Here is a 16,030-nt window from a genome sequence, read left to right on the forward strand (position 1 = left end):
TCATGCGGCCTGCAGGAGCACAGTCCCTGACTTCTGCGCTGCATGTCAACACCCCACTTTATGCCAACTACAATGAATGCGGAGACTGTTGGGATCTTCTATAATGGACCAAAAGAAAAACAGAGATGATGATGACCGACATGGATGATATGAGGGCACGAACAACACATGAATAAGCTACTGTCTTTTTCTTTTCTCTTGATCTTGGGCGTTTGAGGGATTAATCTAGGGAAGGGGTGATGTGATTCATGCATCCAAATATATGTTAGTGATGTGTATGTGTGTGTGCGTGTGTGTGGCTCTTTTGGTCGGTGTTGTGGCGGCTTGACTTGGGAATAGGCTCCACTATCCTTAACTGACGGATTTACTGCTTTGATGTTGGGGTTGGTCCTGGCATACTTCCTGGGTTCAAACTTTGGTCCTTTCTCGCTGTAATTTTCTAATTGCGATCTCTGAATCCATTGCGCAACTTTCCGGATTGATTGATACTAGTATAGACCAGCTTCTATCGCCGACTGTCGTGTCCATTCCCTTCCTCGATTAATGTTGTGCTTATAAAGCCCAGACTCTGAATTCGATCTCGAAAGCTACAGTCATGTGCTCACACCCTTAAGGTACTACTACAGTTTTATGATACATCATGACAATTTCGACCAACTAGATGAGGGCATACAGTCTCTACGTATAACCCAACACCCCCGCTCATCCCTATCAAGCCTTAAAACGTCATACATCCATTTAATGCCTCAATAAATGCACACAACTCAACAACGCTCAAAAACCCTATACAACCCCTTCAAATCCGCAACCTCCACCACTCCCTGGAGAAGCCGCGTCGTCGCGACTAGTCGGGCCCGAAGAGCCGGGAAAACTACGTGTTCCAACATCCGCGCCATGTGTGACCGTCTCTGCGTAATGAATTCGTCCTCGTCCTTTGCGTCGGCTCTATCCCCGTTCTCGGGAGTTGTAAGCGAAGGTGGAGGAGGGGGCAGCTGTTCCGGGGTATAAAAAGCTGCTAACTCTCGCAGGAATGTTCGGAAACAATCCTCCTCGCTCACCCAGTCGACGTAGGGTCCGAGTCGGAGTAGGAAGCGGGGCAGTTTGCCCAGGCTGGGGATGTAGCCTTTCAAGAGGAGTGGGATGGATAGGAGGTCACCTTCTGGGGAGATTTCCAAAGAGAAGTACTCATTTAACATCTCTCGGCGATCAATGAGCGTTTGGGCGACTAGGTCGGGGGCGTTAGTGAAGATTTCGTTTGCTTCGTCTTGTTCTTTTTCCTGTTGTGCTTGGGATCTGGTGTCCTGGTGTTTGTCACGTTCGGTGTCGACTGCGATGCGGAGGAGGTCGATGAGTTTGGGGGCTGGGGAGAGCTTGATTATCCCGAAATTTCCGAAGTCTGTCAGGCCGATTTGGTAGAAAAATTCGGTACAGAACATGCCGTAGTCGATAAGGTAGAGTTTTACGCCTGATTGAATAGCGGCGATGCGTCGGCGCTCGTCGACGAGACCGATGTAAGTGTGCGAGGCGATCGTTTCGGTTAGGGTGTTGTGCATTGCGTTGCGGACTGAGGTGCGAAGGTTCTTGATGGAGGTGAAGGCGATGCGGTGTGGTTCGCGTTCGGTGGTCTCGTACTGGAGGCCTTCGTCGAGGGCACTGGTGTCTGCTTGGGGGGTTGCTGGGGTGTGGGATGTGGCTGGGGTGAGCATAGAGGTGATTTTGCGGACTTTGGAATCGGTGCGGACGAGGTTGTGTTCGTATGGCTTTTTGGTCGTGAGTGGTGTTTTGGGGACTGTACTAGCACCTTCATTGTCGCGGGGCAAGGGCTCTATTGTCGTTACACCTGGGAGGAGACTTTGGGTTAAGAAGGTCCGGCTCGAGTCCACTTGTGCAAGTTTGGATCTAATCTCGTTGCAGATGCATTCAATGATTTCGTCTTCGTTCAGGAAGTTCACTTCGCGCTTTGTGGGGTGTACGTTTACGTCGACACGTTGTGGCTCGATTTCTAGGTCGATGTAGACAAATGGGTGGCCTCCTTTCGGGAGGAAACTGGCATACGTCTGTTCGACTGCTCGTTTGATGGCAGTGGATTCGACGGAGCGGTGGTTGATGAAAAGGAGTATGGTAGTTCGTTTGACGTGGTAGTTCGCGTTTGTGGCCAGTCCGGATGAGCGGAACCCTAATTTCTCATCTTCAGCTTTGAATTCAACGAGTTCGTTCGCAACTGCGCTGCCATGGATTTGGCGGATCCGGTCGATCGTGTTCGCAACAGCAGGAGTAGAGACACTGACGCCTGAATCGCCATGTTTGCGACACGAGAACGCCACTCCAGAGCAATGGACGGAGTATCGACCGACTACATCCAGGATTTTGGCGTATTCTTCACTTGCCGACCGGAAGGCGCGGCGTCTTGTCGGAACGTTGTAGAACAGATCTTCTACCTGGCAGAATGCTATGAGAAGACATGCATGGAAGCGATATGTAGCCTCTCACTTACTGTTATCTGTGTGCCTCCACGTCCGGCAGCAGCTTTAGGCGCAGCGCTCTGTCCGGGTTTAGGAGGGACAAGCTTCCCATCGCTATACTGTGCTCTCCATGCACAGCTGGAACCTGCAGTCTTCGTGGTCACGGTGAGATGGGCGATATGGCTTATACTCGCCAAGGCCTCACCGCGGAAGCCGTATGTACCTATGGATGAAAGGTCTTCAAACTGCTTTAGCTTGGACGTTGTGAATCTCTCACACAAGATAGGAAGGTCATCCCTCTGTCTCTGTAGATTAGTGGTTCCGTCGTCGGGTATTTGAGCTTCGCTGACTTACATCTATGCCATGGCCGTTGTCCGTAATCTGGAGAAGTTTCAGTCCCCCGTCTTTCACCAAGATTTCAATGGATGTTGATCCAGCATCAACGGCGTTCTCAATCAGCTCCTTCAATGCGTGCATAGGAGCCACAATGATCTCTCCCGCTGCAATCTTGTTCACAACATCTGGGTCGAGAGCCTGATTATTGTTGTTAGTGCGGATGTGAAAATATATGACTAGAAACCAACCCTGATCCTCTTAGGCCTCTGTGGCTCCTCGGTATCCTCGGCAGATCTTTTGGTGCCTCGAGTTTCCGAAGAGTCCAGCTCCATTTGAGGATCCATGATGACAGAACAATCAGCAACACCCTCTGCCCCTGCTACTTTGGTCAAGTGTAGCGAGGCTTTCCTAGGCCACAAAGTTGGGATGACGCGGTTCTCTGGCTACCGAAAGCAGGAAACAACAACGCAGATCAGGGACTTCTTCAGCCCAGGGAATATCAGCTATGGCTTGACTTTAGTCCGTAGTAAAATGCCCAACTTGGCTGGCTTCTAGAAGCAATGAATGAAGGCAGGAGGCGGTGGAGAAGAAAGGATGGCAGAAGGACGGAGATAAGCTGCGGAGGCCAATTAAGAACGCGACCATCCCGCAACCGTCGCGGAACCTCCGCGTGGCCCCCTCAGGATTCCATCCCATCCATTCCTTATCCTCCCACCCCTATTTTCTCCATGCTAAATCTAACCGTTCGAGCTCCAGCGGAGCGTCTTATCTTATGTTCGAATAATGCTACCTTCCAGAAAGTCATTTCTGGCGGATGAGGAGCTTGGGAAGAAGGATGACGACCATCGGTTGCGGCCAGGCCGCTCTCAACAATGGCGTTCAAAGCAGTGGAAGCCGCCTCGGCCACGACGGTTATTGATAGGCCTTGTGGCTTTGTATTTGTTATACCTATTCTTCAAGAATATGCCAACCGACCTTCGCCCGGCTCCGGAACGGTTTAACCCAGCATTTGCTCAGGCGCGACAAGCCGCATTGCAATTACAACAGCAGCAGCTTCAATCACCATCGCTCACCGATACCCAGCAGGGCCCCCCCGATCGAGACGAGAGCGATGCAGGGTCTAAGAATGAATATTATTATGACGGGAAGATTAACTTCTACTCTCTAGCCAAGTCGCTGCATCGGTTCCAAGGTCAATCCTCGCGCTACAAAAAGCCTACAAACCATGTCGTAATCTTCGCTGCGGCAAGCTTGAGAAGCGTATCGGATCTTCTTCCTCTCGCTTGCCAAATGGCTAACCGGAGGGTCAATGAGGTACATTTTGCGTTAACGGGACGGGACGATGTGTCAATCGAAGGGATTCAACGAGTAAATGGTCTAGATGACGCGAGCTGCCCGGTCAACTGGCATGGTACGTTTCAAAGATGTCGATTCATTCTGGACCAAGATACTCATCGCGGGTTACTGCAGATGCTCGGCCAGACTATGCACAGTGGTCAACGGATTCTCGTATGGAGAGAGCGGTGGTGGCGGGTCTCGCCTACGTTCGCGCCTACCTTCTTCCTCGAGTGATCCTAACACAAAGTGAATCCTGGGAGGACCCTTTTCTCTGGCGGGGTATTCGAAGTGGGGTACAGGAAACTGGTATTGCTCATGTTGCTCTCCCTAGCGCTACAAGGGATCTCATGTGGATGTCCACGTTGGACAGTAGCGCCCTCCAAGGTAAATTCATCCCCTGAGCGATCCGGCGGGGGGACATGCCTTTTTGGCAGAGTGTCGCAGATACCCGACCAACGCCTAGCTTTTACTAATGATCTTCCCGCAGCCTGGAACGACGTTCAAGTCGAATTCCTCATCCATGCTCCTTCTGAGTCCTCCGGATCTCTGATCAGATTGATCCGGACATTGCAAAACGCAGACTATCTTGGAGGGACACCTAGTCTGACTATCGAACTGCCCCCTCGTGTAGATTCAGAGCTTCTTCGCTTTCTACGGTCAATGACTTGGCCATCTCATGCTTCTGGGAAAGTCACTCTCCGCCGACAAATCCAACCACATGATATGGATTCTACCGAAGCCTCTTTGAAGACAGTCGAGGCATTCTTTCCTAAGGACCCGACCCTGTCTCATGTGCTTGTTCTTTCCCCGCAGACTGAGCTAGCACCCTCCTTCTATCATTACCTACTATATACCATGCTGAGATACAAACACTCGACTCGCGCAAACCAGCTGTCTACCAAGCTTGTCGGAATTTCGCTCGAGCTTCCATCCTCTCGTTTGACTAACAACGAAGCATTGACACCACCAGAGCTTGATAATAATCAAATGTCCAGCTTGGGTGATGGCGAGTCATTGCCTCTATTTCTCTGGCAGGCTCCCAACAGCAACGCAGCGTTATATTTTGGCGATAAATGGGTCGAGTTTCATGAGTTCCTATCAAACCGTTTCGCTATCCAGGAGGGTGCAGACCAGACTCCACCCCAGGAAAAGATCATTTCGAAGAAATATCCAGCCGTGATGGAATATTTACTGGAGTTCATCAGAGGCAAAGGATACTACATGATTTACCCATCATTTCCTGCCAAGGGAACTTTCACCCTTGCTACAGTGCACAGCGAATTATATCATGTCCCCGAAGAGTTCGCCGAGGAAAGCTCGTCAACCTCTCCTGAACCGTCGCCAGAAGTGATAGACGATCCGTCCAAGCCTCTGACGCCAGATTCTATTGAAGGTCTGGGGGTTGTTGAGAAGCCATTGAGTCGCGCCTCAACATTGATGCCCCTTCTTGAACGATTCTCCTTGAATCTACCTAGGATTGATTATATGCCACTTTTGTCCTATGGCGGTGAAAAGCTCTCAAGCTCTACTTATACCCGTGGCCTTGATGATTATAGAAGCTGGTTCCGCGCTCGATATGGAGGATGCTCTGATGGGAGCTCCGGCAGCCAAACGACTTCGGGGAGCTTGTTTTGTTTTGACGGATGATTTTGACCGCAAGTGGAGATTGTGGGCCTGGGTATCAGAGTGTGTTCTATACCCTATGTAGTCATTATTTAGTGTTCCAACAATTTATGAAAATGTACCATCATTGTTCTTATCATTGATGATATTGGAGCCTGAGGCATCAAGTCTGACTGACCTCTTGGCGGGCATGCTCTTATATAAGCAGTGGGAGCTCCACCAGAGCGCAACGCCCGAGCGGCGACGAAGAGCGAGCTCTCTCTGCTTCCCATCAACAAGCTTATAAACCAATCCTTACTTCATCGCCTAGAGTGTGGAATCTTCTTGCGTCAAAGCTGTCCACTCTTGCTACAATCTCCTGCATTATCTAAATATCCCGTCTACCGGCGTGTCCGAACACCCCCCGACTACTCGTCATATAACCGTCAGAGATGGCGCAAGACGGCGAGCGGTCAGCGCCCGCCGACAAGGGCAAGGGCAAGGTTGACGATATCAAGGAGCTGTCCGGTGGAAAGAAGACGGCGGCCGATGAGAAGCCACAGGCTGATGGGAAGAAGAAGGATGATGACTCGACAGAGGGTAGGTTGACATGTTGAACCTCTGGGCGGAGACAACCCGGCGCCGCGTCTCACATCAGGTGCCCTGTACCCCAACACAGTTGCTAACATACTGGATCATACAGAAGAACTCAATGAAGAAGATCAGCAGCTGAAGAATGAACTCGAAATGCTCGTGGAGAGGTTAAAGGTACAGGGAAAGAAGCTGTTCCGTTGGGGCCCCGAGCGATGACGTTAACTCTCAACCTGCTATCTAGGAGCCCGATACCTCGCTGTACACCCCTGCCTTGGATGCGATTAAGAACTTCATAAAGACCTCGACTTCTTCCATGACCGCTGTGCCGAAGCCCTTGAAATTCCTAAGACCGCATTACGATGATCTCACGGAGCTTTATGACAAGTGGCCGGCCGGCCCGGTTAAGGTTCGTTGCGTATCATACCGACATGAGACCTCGCTAACCACATGATGTGGCATTTATAGGACTCGCTGGCCGATATGCTCTCAGTTCTTGGCATGACCTATGGAGACGAGGAGAAGCTTGAGACCCTGAAGTATCGCCTTCTCACCAAGTCCGAAGACCTCGGCTCCTGGGGCCACGAATATATCAGACACCTGGCGCTGGAAATCGGTCAAGAATACCAAAACAGACTGAATGCCGAGAAGGATGTACAGGATTTGATTGATCTGTCGCTGTCTTTGGTTCCGTACTTCTTGAGTCACAATGCCGAAGCGGATGCCGTCGACCTTCTGAGTGAACTTGAGATTATCGAGGAGATCCCGCGTTTCCTGGACGAAAACACATACTCCAGGGTCTGCTTGTACATGGTCAGCATGGTTAATCTCCTCACATACCCCGAAGATCAGCAATTCCTTCGGACTGCTCATGAAGTCTATGTCCGCTACAAGGAACTCACCAAGGCGGTGGTTCTTGCAATCCGCTTGAATGACACTGATCTCATCAAGAGTGATCTCAATGCCACTACAGACAAGTCCCTCAAAAAGCAGATGGCGTTTCTCGTTTCCAGGCAGCAGATATGGCTTGACCTTCCCGATGAAGAGGAAGATCAGTCCTTCATGGACTGCTTGAACAACACCTCCATCCCGAAGCACTTCAAGTCTCTCGGCAAGGAGCTCAACATCCTCGACCCCCAGATGCCCGAAGACATTTACAAGACACATCTGGAAAGCAGCCGCGGTGCTGGCCTCACAAATGTCGACTCCGCAAGGCACAATCTCGCCAGTGCCTTTGTCAACGCCTTTGCCAACGCTGGGTATGGCAATGATAAGATGATGCTTGTGGATGGAGATAAGGGCCCCTGGGTCTGGAAAACCAAGGACGACGGTATGTTGTCGACGACGGCTTCGATGGGTATGCTTCTGCACAGGGATGTCGAGCCTGGTCTGGACAAAATCGACAAGTACACCTATGCGTCGGAGGATCAGATCAAGGCAGGTGCTTTGCTTTCCATCGGTATTCTCAACTCTGGTGTGCGGATAGACTCTGATCCTGCGCTGGCCCTCCTGAGTGACCCCGACAATCTGGAGGCCAAGAGTGTGCCGATGAGGGTCGCCTCCATCATGGGTCTCGGTCTGGCTTATGCCGGATCTAACAAGGAGGAACTGCTCGAGGTTCTTCTTCCCATTGTTGAAGATGTTTCTTTGGACATGCAGCTGTCTGCGATGGCAGCCGTTGCCCTGGGTCTGGTCTTCGTCGGCTCTTCCAACCACCAGGTGAGCGAGGCGATCGCCACCACGTTGATGGACGAGGAGAGACAGAAGCACCTCAAGGACAAGTGGACTCGCTTCATGGCCCTTGGTCTAGCTCTTCTGTACTTCGGCCGCCAGGAAGAGGTTGATGTCATCCTCGATATCCTTAAGGCGGTCGATCACCCTATGGCCAAGCCGACTTCAGTCCTCGCCTCGGTTTGCGCTTGGGCGGGTACTGGCACTGTCCTGAAGCTCCAGGAACTTCTCCACATCTGCAATGATATCATTGAGGAGACTGACGAGAAGAAGGGCGATGAGCTGGTCCAATCATATGCCGTGCTTGGTCTGTCGCTCATTGCTATGGGTGAGGAGGTCGGACAGGATATGATTTTGCGCCAGTTCGGCCACCTGATGCACTATGGTGCCAGCAACATCCGCAAGGCTGTTCCCCTTGCCATGGGTCTGATCACCCCCAGTAACCCTCAGATGAAGGTCTACGACACACTGTCCCGATACAGTCACGATACCGACAACGATGTTGCTATCAACGCCATTTTTGCTATGGGTCTTTGCGGCGCTGGTACCAAGAATGCCCGTCTGGCTCAACTGCTTCGGCAGCTGGCTAGCTACTACCACCGCGACCAGAACACTCTTTTCATGGTTCGCATTGCCCAAGGTCTTCTGCACATGGGCAAGGGTACGATGACCCTGAACCCGTTCCACACAGACCGCCAGGTCCTCTCGCGCGTATCGGCCGCGGGTCTTCTCACCGTGCTCGTGTCTATGATTGACGCCAAGCAATTTATCCTCGCCGAACACCACTACCTCCTCTACTTCCTCATCACCGCCATGTACCCCCGCTTCCTCGTCACGCTCGACGAAGACTTGCAGCCTCTCACAGTCAACGTCCGGGTTGGCCAGGCTGTGGACGTTGTCGGACAGGCAGGACGCCCCAAGACCATCACCGGTTGGCAAACACAGAGCACGCCGGTGCTGTTGGCTTATGGTGAGCGTGCTGAGCTCGAAGATGAGCAATACATTCCCCTCAGCAGCACCCTGGAGGGCTTGGTCATCTTGCGAAAGGTAAAGATTCTTATGTACTCTTAAGATGACGGATCATGACGCTAACACTACTGATAGAACCCCAACTGGGAAAGTTCTGCCTAAGTAAGACGACCTGTCGACATGAAATTTTGCAGAGGGTTGAGCGCAGGGCGGATTATCATTCAGATACCTTGGGTCTTAATGTATTGAGCAGGGTTTGGAAAATAGCATACACCGTTTGTCATTACGTTCTATCTATCACTAGACTGGTGGATGTGGCACGGGGAATCAATGCTAGATGATTCATAGGTTATATACGTCCGAAGAGACTTGAAACAGATTCATTCAACTATCTCAGTTGTGAGCGCTGGGCCAGAGCGACCATAACTTGACCATTATAAGATGGTGATCGCGCCAGTCGATACGGACTACAGTAACATATGCCCGCCTCTAGTAACCTACCAGGATGGGTTGAAGGATATGAATCCGCATTGACTAAAGATTCCTGTATAGCTATCGTATTCGCATGTGTACATAGAATGTACTTCTTTGGCTTACCTCAAGGCCAAAGCCTGAATGCTGCAGACCAGCAAGGTTGTCCCAAAGCGGAAACTAGGGCATAGGGCAGCGGCGTCCTGACTTTTCGGCGGGCCTGACGGACGGCCTTCGTCCAGCGCATCCTCACGCCAACGGCCTGATCGTTTCTGTAGCTGTTCTTTTGAGATTATTCCGGCGCCGAATACCAAGCGACATGAAGCTCGATCCGAAAGCGATCCGCTACCTCACAGCTGAGGACTTCCGCGTGCTCTCCGCGGTATGCCCCTCCCCCGCCTTTCTTGCCCGTTCGGTCGCAGCGTGTTGTCTGACAGCTAACAGAACCATGTTGCAGGTTGAGACCGGAAGTAGAAACCATGAAGTTGTTCCCACGCCTTTGATCGCACAGATTGCCGGACTTCGCGGTGGCAGCGGAGTGCACCGAGCTATCTCGAACCTGGCCAAGACCAACCTGATCGCCAAGGTCAAGAATGCGAAATGTACGTTGTCGCCTCCGGTCCTAGATACTAAGAACGCAATGCATACTGACGCAGCTATCGTCTAGATGACGGTTATCGCCTCACCTATGGAGGTCTCGATTATCTCGCCCTCAACGCCCACCAGAAGCAGAAATGCATCTACTCCGTCGGCAACCAGATCGGTGTCGGCAAGGAATCCGATATCATCGTGGTCGCCAACCACCAAGGAACGCAGCGCATCTTGAAGATCCACCGTCTGGGTCGTATTTCCTTCCGAACTGTCAAGACCAACCGCGACTACCTCCGTCACCGTAGCACCGGCTCCTGGATGTACATGTCGCGCCTGGCCGCGATGAAGGAATATGCCTTCATGAAGGCGCTACGAGAGAACGACTTCTCGGTCCCCGAACCCATTGCGCAGAACCGACACACCATCGTCATGAGCCTGATCGATGCATTCCCTCTACGACAGATCTCCAAGGTCGCCAATCCCGCGTTACTGTACTCCGAGCTGATGGATATGATTATGCGGTTGGCGCGGTTTGGTTTGATTCATGGTGATTTCAACGAGTTCAACATCCTCATCAAGGAGATCGAGGACCCAGAGGCCAAGGGAAAGGGACGTGAGGATGATGAGAACGATGAAAATATCCGGCTGGAGCCCGTCATGATCGATTTCCCGCAGATGGTGTCGATCGACCACCCCAATGCGGAGATGTACTTCGACCGCGATGTCAACTGTATCAAGCGTTATTTCCAACGCAAGTTCCACTTCGTCAGCGACGTGCCTGGTCCGTTCTTCGCTGCTGCGAAGAAGCAGCTCATCCAGAACCCTGGAAAGCGGTTAGATGTGGAGGTTGAGGCGTCCGGCTTCTCGAGGAAGATGGCGCGCGAGCTGGAGAACTACATGCGGGATGTTGGTGCCAATGGCGATAACGAAGAGGGCGAGGGAAGTGATGAGGAAGACGAGAAGGAGGAAGGAGAAGAAGAGGAAGAAGATGCAGAGAATGAGAGTGGTGCGGAGGAACAAGTTCCTCAGATGTCCGAGGATATGGCTCGGCGACTGGGGAACCTGCAAGTGTAGGATGGGGAGTAGGCACACTCCAATTAAATGATAACGACCATGATGAATATAGAAATTTTCTTTTCATTTCACATATCTTCCCAAGACAATCAAACCAAAAAAAATTTCATAAACCCTAGAAACAGGTCCGTACCTTATGATCGAAACCCACTACGGCGGACGACGCGGCCAACCGCGCAATTAGTGTTTGCTTCAGACGAAAGTTCCGCCGGACCAATCCATCCATATTATTGCCCTTCCTCGGAATCAATCACCACCAACACTCCTCCCCCCCCCCCCCCTCCCCCTTCACCCGGACACAATCAAATCCAAAATGGTCCGAAAATTCTCCAAGTTCCCCAAAAAGCCCGCCGACTGGGTCGGTCCCGGCTCGTCTCTCTCCCTGCGGAAGCAGGTATACCTGTAAGTCCCATCCCCAAAGCCAATTAATCCCAATCCCAATCCCAATCCCAATTCCATACTACCCCCCTCTTCCTCACACATACATCCACAAAGCTAATAAAATGTAAACGACAGTCCCGAATTCACAATCGCCCTAATCCGCACTCCGTTCCTCCCTCCCCGCTTCGCCTCCTTCTACGTGCCATTAAATTTCAACAAGCTGGATATGCGCGACTACCTGCAGCGATTGTACGGAGTGGGGGTTCTGAGTGTGCGATCTTTCGTCGAACAGCAGAAGGTTACTCGTCTCAAGCCGCACGGTCGTTACGGATATGGGAAATTGAGACGTCCCATGTCGAAGAAGAAGATGACGGTGGAAATGAAGGACCCGTTTGTTTGGCCTGAGCTGCCGGAGAATATGGAGGCGTATGTATACCCCTTTCTTATTGGTGATGGGTGAATTTTGGGGGGGTGGGTGAAAGGTTTGAGGGTGTGGGCTAATAATAATCCCTTGTTTTTGCAGATGGGAGAAGGATCAGTTCTTCAAGGCGGCCAAGTATCAGCAGCAGATTCAGGATACGCAGAAGCCAGATGCGGGAATGAAGCCGGATGAGACGGCCAGGGATGCGTTCAAGGAGGATGCGCAGAAGTTGTTGAGTGGGGAGAAGCCCTGGAGGCCGACTTGGAGGGCTTTGGGGTTGGGGCATTATGAGAGGCCGTTGGTGAAGGGGCCATGAGCGGGGTGTGGATTGATGTGTTACTTGATTTGTCTGTCGGGTTTGGGTTTGGATGTTCCTTTTTGTTGGTTTAGATGGTTTGGACTGAGTACCTGTCTTATGTGTATTATACTACCTACCTACCTATTTTCCTTATCGTGTCAATACGATTCTGTCATTCTGAGGATGGGCTTCTTTGATTTGGTTGAGATGGGATGGAAATGGTATTTATCCAAGTTTATCATATGTTGGGAATGGGTCACAAAATATCAACCGCTGGGTAAGGAAGGGGGTCGCTGCGCTCAACAAGAAAATACGGGAAAAGGAACTCAAGTATCTACACAGGCATTCTGTCGTGGCGGAGTTATGATGGCGAGGGATCGGGTTGGATTACAGCCGGCTCTCGATAAAGTTGGTGTGTTGAGTAGGCCAGTGCGCGTCGGGCCACACCTGTCGGATGGCCTCCCAGATATGTCTGTATACGTTAGCCACATGCTCACCACCAGTCTATTGGCTACTTACGTGACATAGACAATTTCAAGCCCTTCGCCGACCTCCTGGGGTACGTCCTTGACGTCCTTACGGTTGTGCTGGGGCAGCAGGACGGTCTTGACGCCGGCACGCAGCGCCCCGATGAGCTTCTCCTTGATACCGCCAACGGGCATCACCTTGCCTCGGAGCGACACTTCACCAGTCATGGCAACGCTGGGCGGGACCGCCTTGCCGGTGAACAGCGAAATCAGGCCGATCGTGTGCGCCAGACCGGCCGAGGGGCCGTCTTTCGGGATGGCTCCGGATGGGCAGTGGACGTGCAGGCTGCGGTTCTTCATGATATCCTCGTTAGGATCCGCGGTCAGTCCAAGCTCAAACGCATGGGCCTTGACCCAGGTTAGAGCCACCTCCACGCTCTCCTTGAGTACATCACCCAGCTTGCCAGTGAGCTGGACCCGGCCGTTGCCCGGCATGTCTGCAACCTCAATAAACAGGATACTACCTTGGCCACCAGTGGAATACGCAACGAGCCCAGTAACAACACCCGGTCGACCATGCTTTTCTGCAATCTCTTCATCAAAGCGCTCAATGCCAAGAATCTCTTCCAGGTCATCCATGGTCACCACAGGGTTGTATGCATCAAGCCGGTCTGCATCTCCCGCATCCGCATACTGAACAGCCTTGAACCGACAGATCGAGCCAAGCTCACGCTCCAGGTTACGAACACCAGACTCTCTGGTATAGGAAGTAATAACCTTGTCAATAATGTTGTCAGACAGATCCACCTGGCCATCCGAAAGCCCGTTGGACCTGACTTGCTTGGGGATAAGGTGTCTCTTAGCAATGTGTCGTTTCTCAACAGTGGTGTAGCCAGACAGTGAGATGGTCTCCATGCGGTCAAGAAGTGGTGCGGGGATGGTGTCCAAAGAGTTGGCCGTGGCAATGAAAAGGACCTTGCTCAGGTCGATGGGGATGTTGATGTAGTGGTCCGAGAACGTATGGTTCTGCTCGGGATCCAAGACCTCCAGCATGGCTGCCGATGGGTCTCCTTGGAAATTTGCGCCCCCGACCTTGTCGATCTCGTCAAGCAAGAACACGGGATTTGCGACGCCAACTTTCTTCAATCCGCTGACGATCAGCCCCGGCATCGCGGCAACATAGGTTCTCCGATGACCTCGGATTTCTGCCTCGTCTCTCACGCCACCCAGGGAGATTCTATGGAACTTGCGACCAAGCGATGCAGCGACGGATCGTGCCAAGCTGGTCTTGCCAACACCAGGTGGTCCGACAAGCAGGAGGATCGGGGACTTGTCGCCCATGCGTCTGGACTTCAATAGATGCAGCCTCGTTTCAACAGCGACCCGGTCCGACTCGGACAAAGCAGGAACTTCCTTCTCAAGATCGCCTCCATCGGAAGCCTCGAGCTCCTTCGACAATGACTCAATTTGGCGCTCAACATCTCTGTTGGTAGATTGCTTGAGCCGCAGCACGGCCAAGTACTCGAGAAGCCGTTTCTTGATCTTCTCCAAGCCATAATGATCATCATCTAGTTGCTTCCTGGCTCTCTTCAAGGTCTCCGGTCCAAGCTGATCCTCAGTAACCTTAGTCCATGGGATGTCCGCAATGTTTTCGAGGTAGGTTCGGCAGACACCGTACTCCGCATTTGCTGGGTTCATCTTCCGAAGACGGCGGAGTTCCTTATCGGCAACTTTCCGTGCCTCAGGGCTAAGCTGTGCCTCCTGCAATCTCTCCTGGAGCTCATCGACTTCGTTTGAGTCCTTGTCATCACCGTCATTGTTTCGACTAGCTGAAACTCCCGGTGGCGTTAGACCGCTCAGACCAGCCATGGCCCTTCTGGCCAGAAGCTCACGGTCCCGGGGATCAATCTGGCTGATGTCAAATCCAGAACTGGGGAAGCTGTTGGTAGTAATCGTAGTGACCTTCACGTTACTCTTGATGTTCTGTAGTTGCCTGGTCAGGATTTCAACAACTCGCTCTAGTCTAATCTTAACGTCTAGCGACGCCAGGATTCGAAGCTTCTCTTCAAAACCGGCTTCAGCGACGTCCGCCATGAAATCAGCCAGTCTGCCTGCGTGGGAGACGTCGGACTTGGCTATGAATAGCTCGAATTTCCGAGCAATGATGGGCGACAAACGGGTTCCTGGAGAAGGCAGCAGTGAAGACAGTCGCAGCAGGGTCAGGAGCTCGCGAGAAAGTAGTCGCAATTGTTGAAACAAGTCGAAGGTTTCCGTATCACTGGAGACTGTTTCTAAAAACGACCAGGTCAGGAAAATGTCTAGAGCAGAAGGTAAAAGGACGGAGCAGAATGCGGGGAACCGACCTTTTTCATCAAGAACAACAGCTTCAGCTTCGAAGAAAGGTCTCTCCTTCAAGACACGCCTGACAGTGAACCGCTGGACTCCCTGAACCACAAGAGCCGGCTCAGAATAGGCACGACGCTGGATGCCGATCACTCTGCCGACAGTGCCATGCCGGAACAGATCTTCCTTCCTTGCCTGCCCAGCATCAATCATCTCATATTCCTCCCTCCTTTCTTCATCTAGGCTTCCATCCTCAATAAGTCGCTGGCCGTCTTTACTCAGGAACGGCGAACTGAGGGGAATGCATCCAAAGGTGATCGGTGTCCCATCGCGCTTTGCCACGGCCGATCGATCAACGATGGTCGAAAGAAGATTGGCGAGATCCGGGCGATTGGAGATGGGAATCCGTAGCGTGACCCCAGGGAGTAGGACCGATCCTTTGGGCAGCGGGACCAAGGCGAGCTTTGTTGTTCTGCCGCTGTTGGAACCCATCTCGGTATGCCAGAGTACAAGGGCACACTCAGTGGCGAAAAGGGAATGAAGGTGATGTGAGGTGTAGAAGTAGTGATGCTGTCGTCGGGGGACGGTGGTAGGTCAGGTAGACAGCGCGCAGGGCTGTTGTCGAGGCGGTCGGGTTATAAGGCAACTAATGGTACTAGTAGAGCAGAGGTTCCACTGTTCCAGAACCCCGTGGATTGATGAAGGCGTGACTCTGGGGAGGAGATCCAACCGATAAGCGCCCTTCCTCCGATGCCGAGGTTCGCACGGGGCAACGTCAGTCCCCGATGCGGAAACCGGAGGCCAACACGTCCTCCAGCCAGCATTGGCGATGGCGAATGGGATTCTCTAGCATGGGGTTTAGTCTACGTCTCTCTCGATAGTGCCCCTGGGGGAAAAGCAAATACCCCGTATAGGTAAGCAGTGCGAGGTTGTACAAGACAGCGGAAGAGCGGTA

General features: G+C 52.2%; 6 protein-coding genes across 6 annotated transcripts; 4 read left to right on the top strand and 2 right to left on the bottom strand.

Annotated features, from left to right (window-relative positions):
* Nucleotides 1-656: 656 nt before the first annotated feature.
* On the bottom strand, nt 657-3,142 carry BO94DRAFT_571356 (mismatch repair ATPase MLH1; the record flags this gene model as incomplete). Its single annotated transcript, XM_025614864.1, has 4 exons — nt 657-2,438; nt 2,495-2,761; nt 2,817-2,996; nt 3,047-3,142. The coding sequence occupies 4 exons, from the start codon at nt 3,140-3,142 to the stop codon at nt 765-767; spliced, it is 2,217 nt and encodes a 738-aa protein (XP_025472596.1). The 3' UTR covers nt 657-764.
* A 343-nt stretch (nt 3,143-3,485) lies between these two features.
* Nucleotides 3,486-5,882, top strand: BO94DRAFT_482721 (uncharacterized protein). Its single transcript, XM_025608901.1, has 3 exons — nt 3,486-4,209; nt 4,269-4,520; nt 4,624-5,882. The coding sequence occupies exons 1-3, from the start codon at nt 3,582-3,584 to the stop codon at nt 5,781-5,783; spliced, it is 2,040 nt and encodes a 679-aa protein (XP_025472597.1). The 5' UTR covers nt 3,486-3,581; the 3' UTR covers nt 5,784-5,882.
* A 121-nt stretch (nt 5,883-6,003) lies between these two features.
* On the top strand, nt 6,004-9,408 carry BO94DRAFT_530567 (proteasome regulatory particle base subunit RPN1). Its single transcript, XM_025610703.1, has 5 exons — nt 6,004-6,338; nt 6,442-6,506; nt 6,574-6,738; nt 6,798-9,107; nt 9,165-9,408. Exons 1-5 carry the CDS (start codon nt 6,191-6,193, stop codon nt 9,189-9,191), a joined length of 2,715 nt encoding a protein of 904 aa, XP_025472598.1. The 5' UTR covers nt 6,004-6,190; the 3' UTR covers nt 9,192-9,408.
* A 348-nt stretch (nt 9,409-9,756) lies between these two features.
* Nucleotides 9,757-11,250, top strand: BO94DRAFT_530569 (protein kinase RIO2). The gene is made up of 3 exons (XM_025610704.1): nt 9,757-9,882; nt 9,945-10,102; nt 10,168-11,250. Exons 2-3 carry the CDS (start codon nt 9,949-9,951, stop codon nt 11,163-11,165), a joined length of 1,152 nt encoding a protein of 383 aa, XP_025472599.1. The 5' UTR covers nt 9,757-9,882; nt 9,945-9,948; the 3' UTR covers nt 11,166-11,250.
* Nucleotides 11,251-11,432: 182 nt separating this feature from the next.
* BO94DRAFT_507167 (mitochondrial 54S ribosomal protein uL23m) lies at nt 11,433-12,454 on the top strand. Its single transcript, XM_025609602.1, has 3 exons — nt 11,433-11,567; nt 11,682-11,972; nt 12,070-12,454. Exons 1-3 carry the CDS (start codon nt 11,479-11,481, stop codon nt 12,281-12,283), a joined length of 594 nt encoding a protein of 197 aa, XP_025472600.1. The 5' UTR covers nt 11,433-11,478; the 3' UTR covers nt 12,284-12,454.
* BO94DRAFT_507170 (putative LON domain serine protease) lies at nt 12,437-15,817 on the bottom strand. Its single transcript, XM_025609603.1, has 3 exons — nt 15,096-15,817; nt 12,785-15,023; nt 12,437-12,737 (listed from the first exon to the last, which is right to left on the bottom strand). The coding sequence occupies exons 1-3, from the start codon at nt 15,565-15,567 to the stop codon at nt 12,653-12,655; spliced, it is 2,796 nt and encodes a 931-aa protein (XP_025472601.1). The 5' UTR covers nt 15,568-15,817; the 3' UTR covers nt 12,437-12,652.
* Between the last annotated feature and the right edge of the window lie 213 nt (nt 15,818-16,030).

Source organism: Aspergillus sclerotioniger, assembly GCF_003184525.1.
Source record: "Aspergillus sclerotioniger CBS 115572 chromosome Unknown BO94scaffold_2, whole genome shotgun sequence".
Lineage (NCBI taxonomy): Eukaryota > Fungi > Ascomycota > Eurotiomycetes > Eurotiales > Aspergillaceae > Aspergillus > Aspergillus sclerotioniger.

Coding starts and splice junctions, on each gene's coding strand:
- BO94DRAFT_482721 (XM_025608901.1), top strand. CDS start 3,582: ATGCTACCTTCCAGAAAGTCATTTCTGGCGGATGAGGAGCTTGGGAAG. Junction 4,210..4,268: donor CTGCCCGGTCAACTGGCATG/GTACGTTTCAAA, acceptor GGGTTACTGCAG/ATGCTCGGCCAGACTATGCA. Junction 4,521..4,623: donor GGACAGTAGCGCCCTCCAAG/GTAAATTCATCC, acceptor ATCTTCCCGCAG/CCTGGAACGACGTTCAAGTC.
- BO94DRAFT_530567 (XM_025610703.1), top strand. CDS start 6,191: ATGGCGCAAGACGGCGAGCGGTCAGCGCCCGCCGACAAGGGCAAGGGC. Junction 6,507..6,573: donor TGCTCGTGGAGAGGTTAAAG/GTACAGGGAAAG, acceptor CCTGCTATCTAG/GAGCCCGATACCTCGCTGTA. Junction 6,739..6,797: donor GGCCGGCCGGCCCGGTTAAG/GTTCGTTGCGTA, acceptor TGGCATTTATAG/GACTCGCTGGCCGATATGCT.
- BO94DRAFT_530569 (XM_025610704.1), top strand. CDS start 9,949: ATGTTGCAGGTTGAGACCGGAAGTAGAAACCATGAAGTTGTTCCCACG. Junction 10,103..10,167: donor CAAGGTCAAGAATGCGAAAT/GTACGTTGTCGC, acceptor GCTATCGTCTAG/ATGACGGTTATCGCCTCACC.
- BO94DRAFT_507167 (XM_025609602.1), top strand. CDS start 11,479: ATGGTCCGAAAATTCTCCAAGTTCCCCAAAAAGCCCGCCGACTGGGTC. Junction 11,568..11,681: donor CTGCGGAAGCAGGTATACCT/GTAAGTCCCATC, acceptor TGTAAACGACAG/TCCCGAATTCACAATCGCCC. Junction 11,973..12,069: donor CTGCCGGAGAATATGGAGGC/GTATGTATACCC, acceptor TTGTTTTTGCAG/ATGGGAGAAGGATCAGTTCT.
- BO94DRAFT_507170 (XM_025609603.1), bottom strand. CDS start 15,567: ATGGGTTCCAACAGCGGCAGAACAACAAAGCTCGCCTTGGTCCCGCTG. Junction 15,024..15,095: donor TGTTGTTCTTGATGAAAAAG/GTCGGTTCCCCG, acceptor GGTCGTTTTTAG/AAACAGTCTCCAGTGATACG. Junction 12,738..12,784: donor CTTGAAATTGTCTATGTCAC/GTAAGTAGCCAA, acceptor TAACGTATACAG/ACATATCTGGGAGGCCATCC.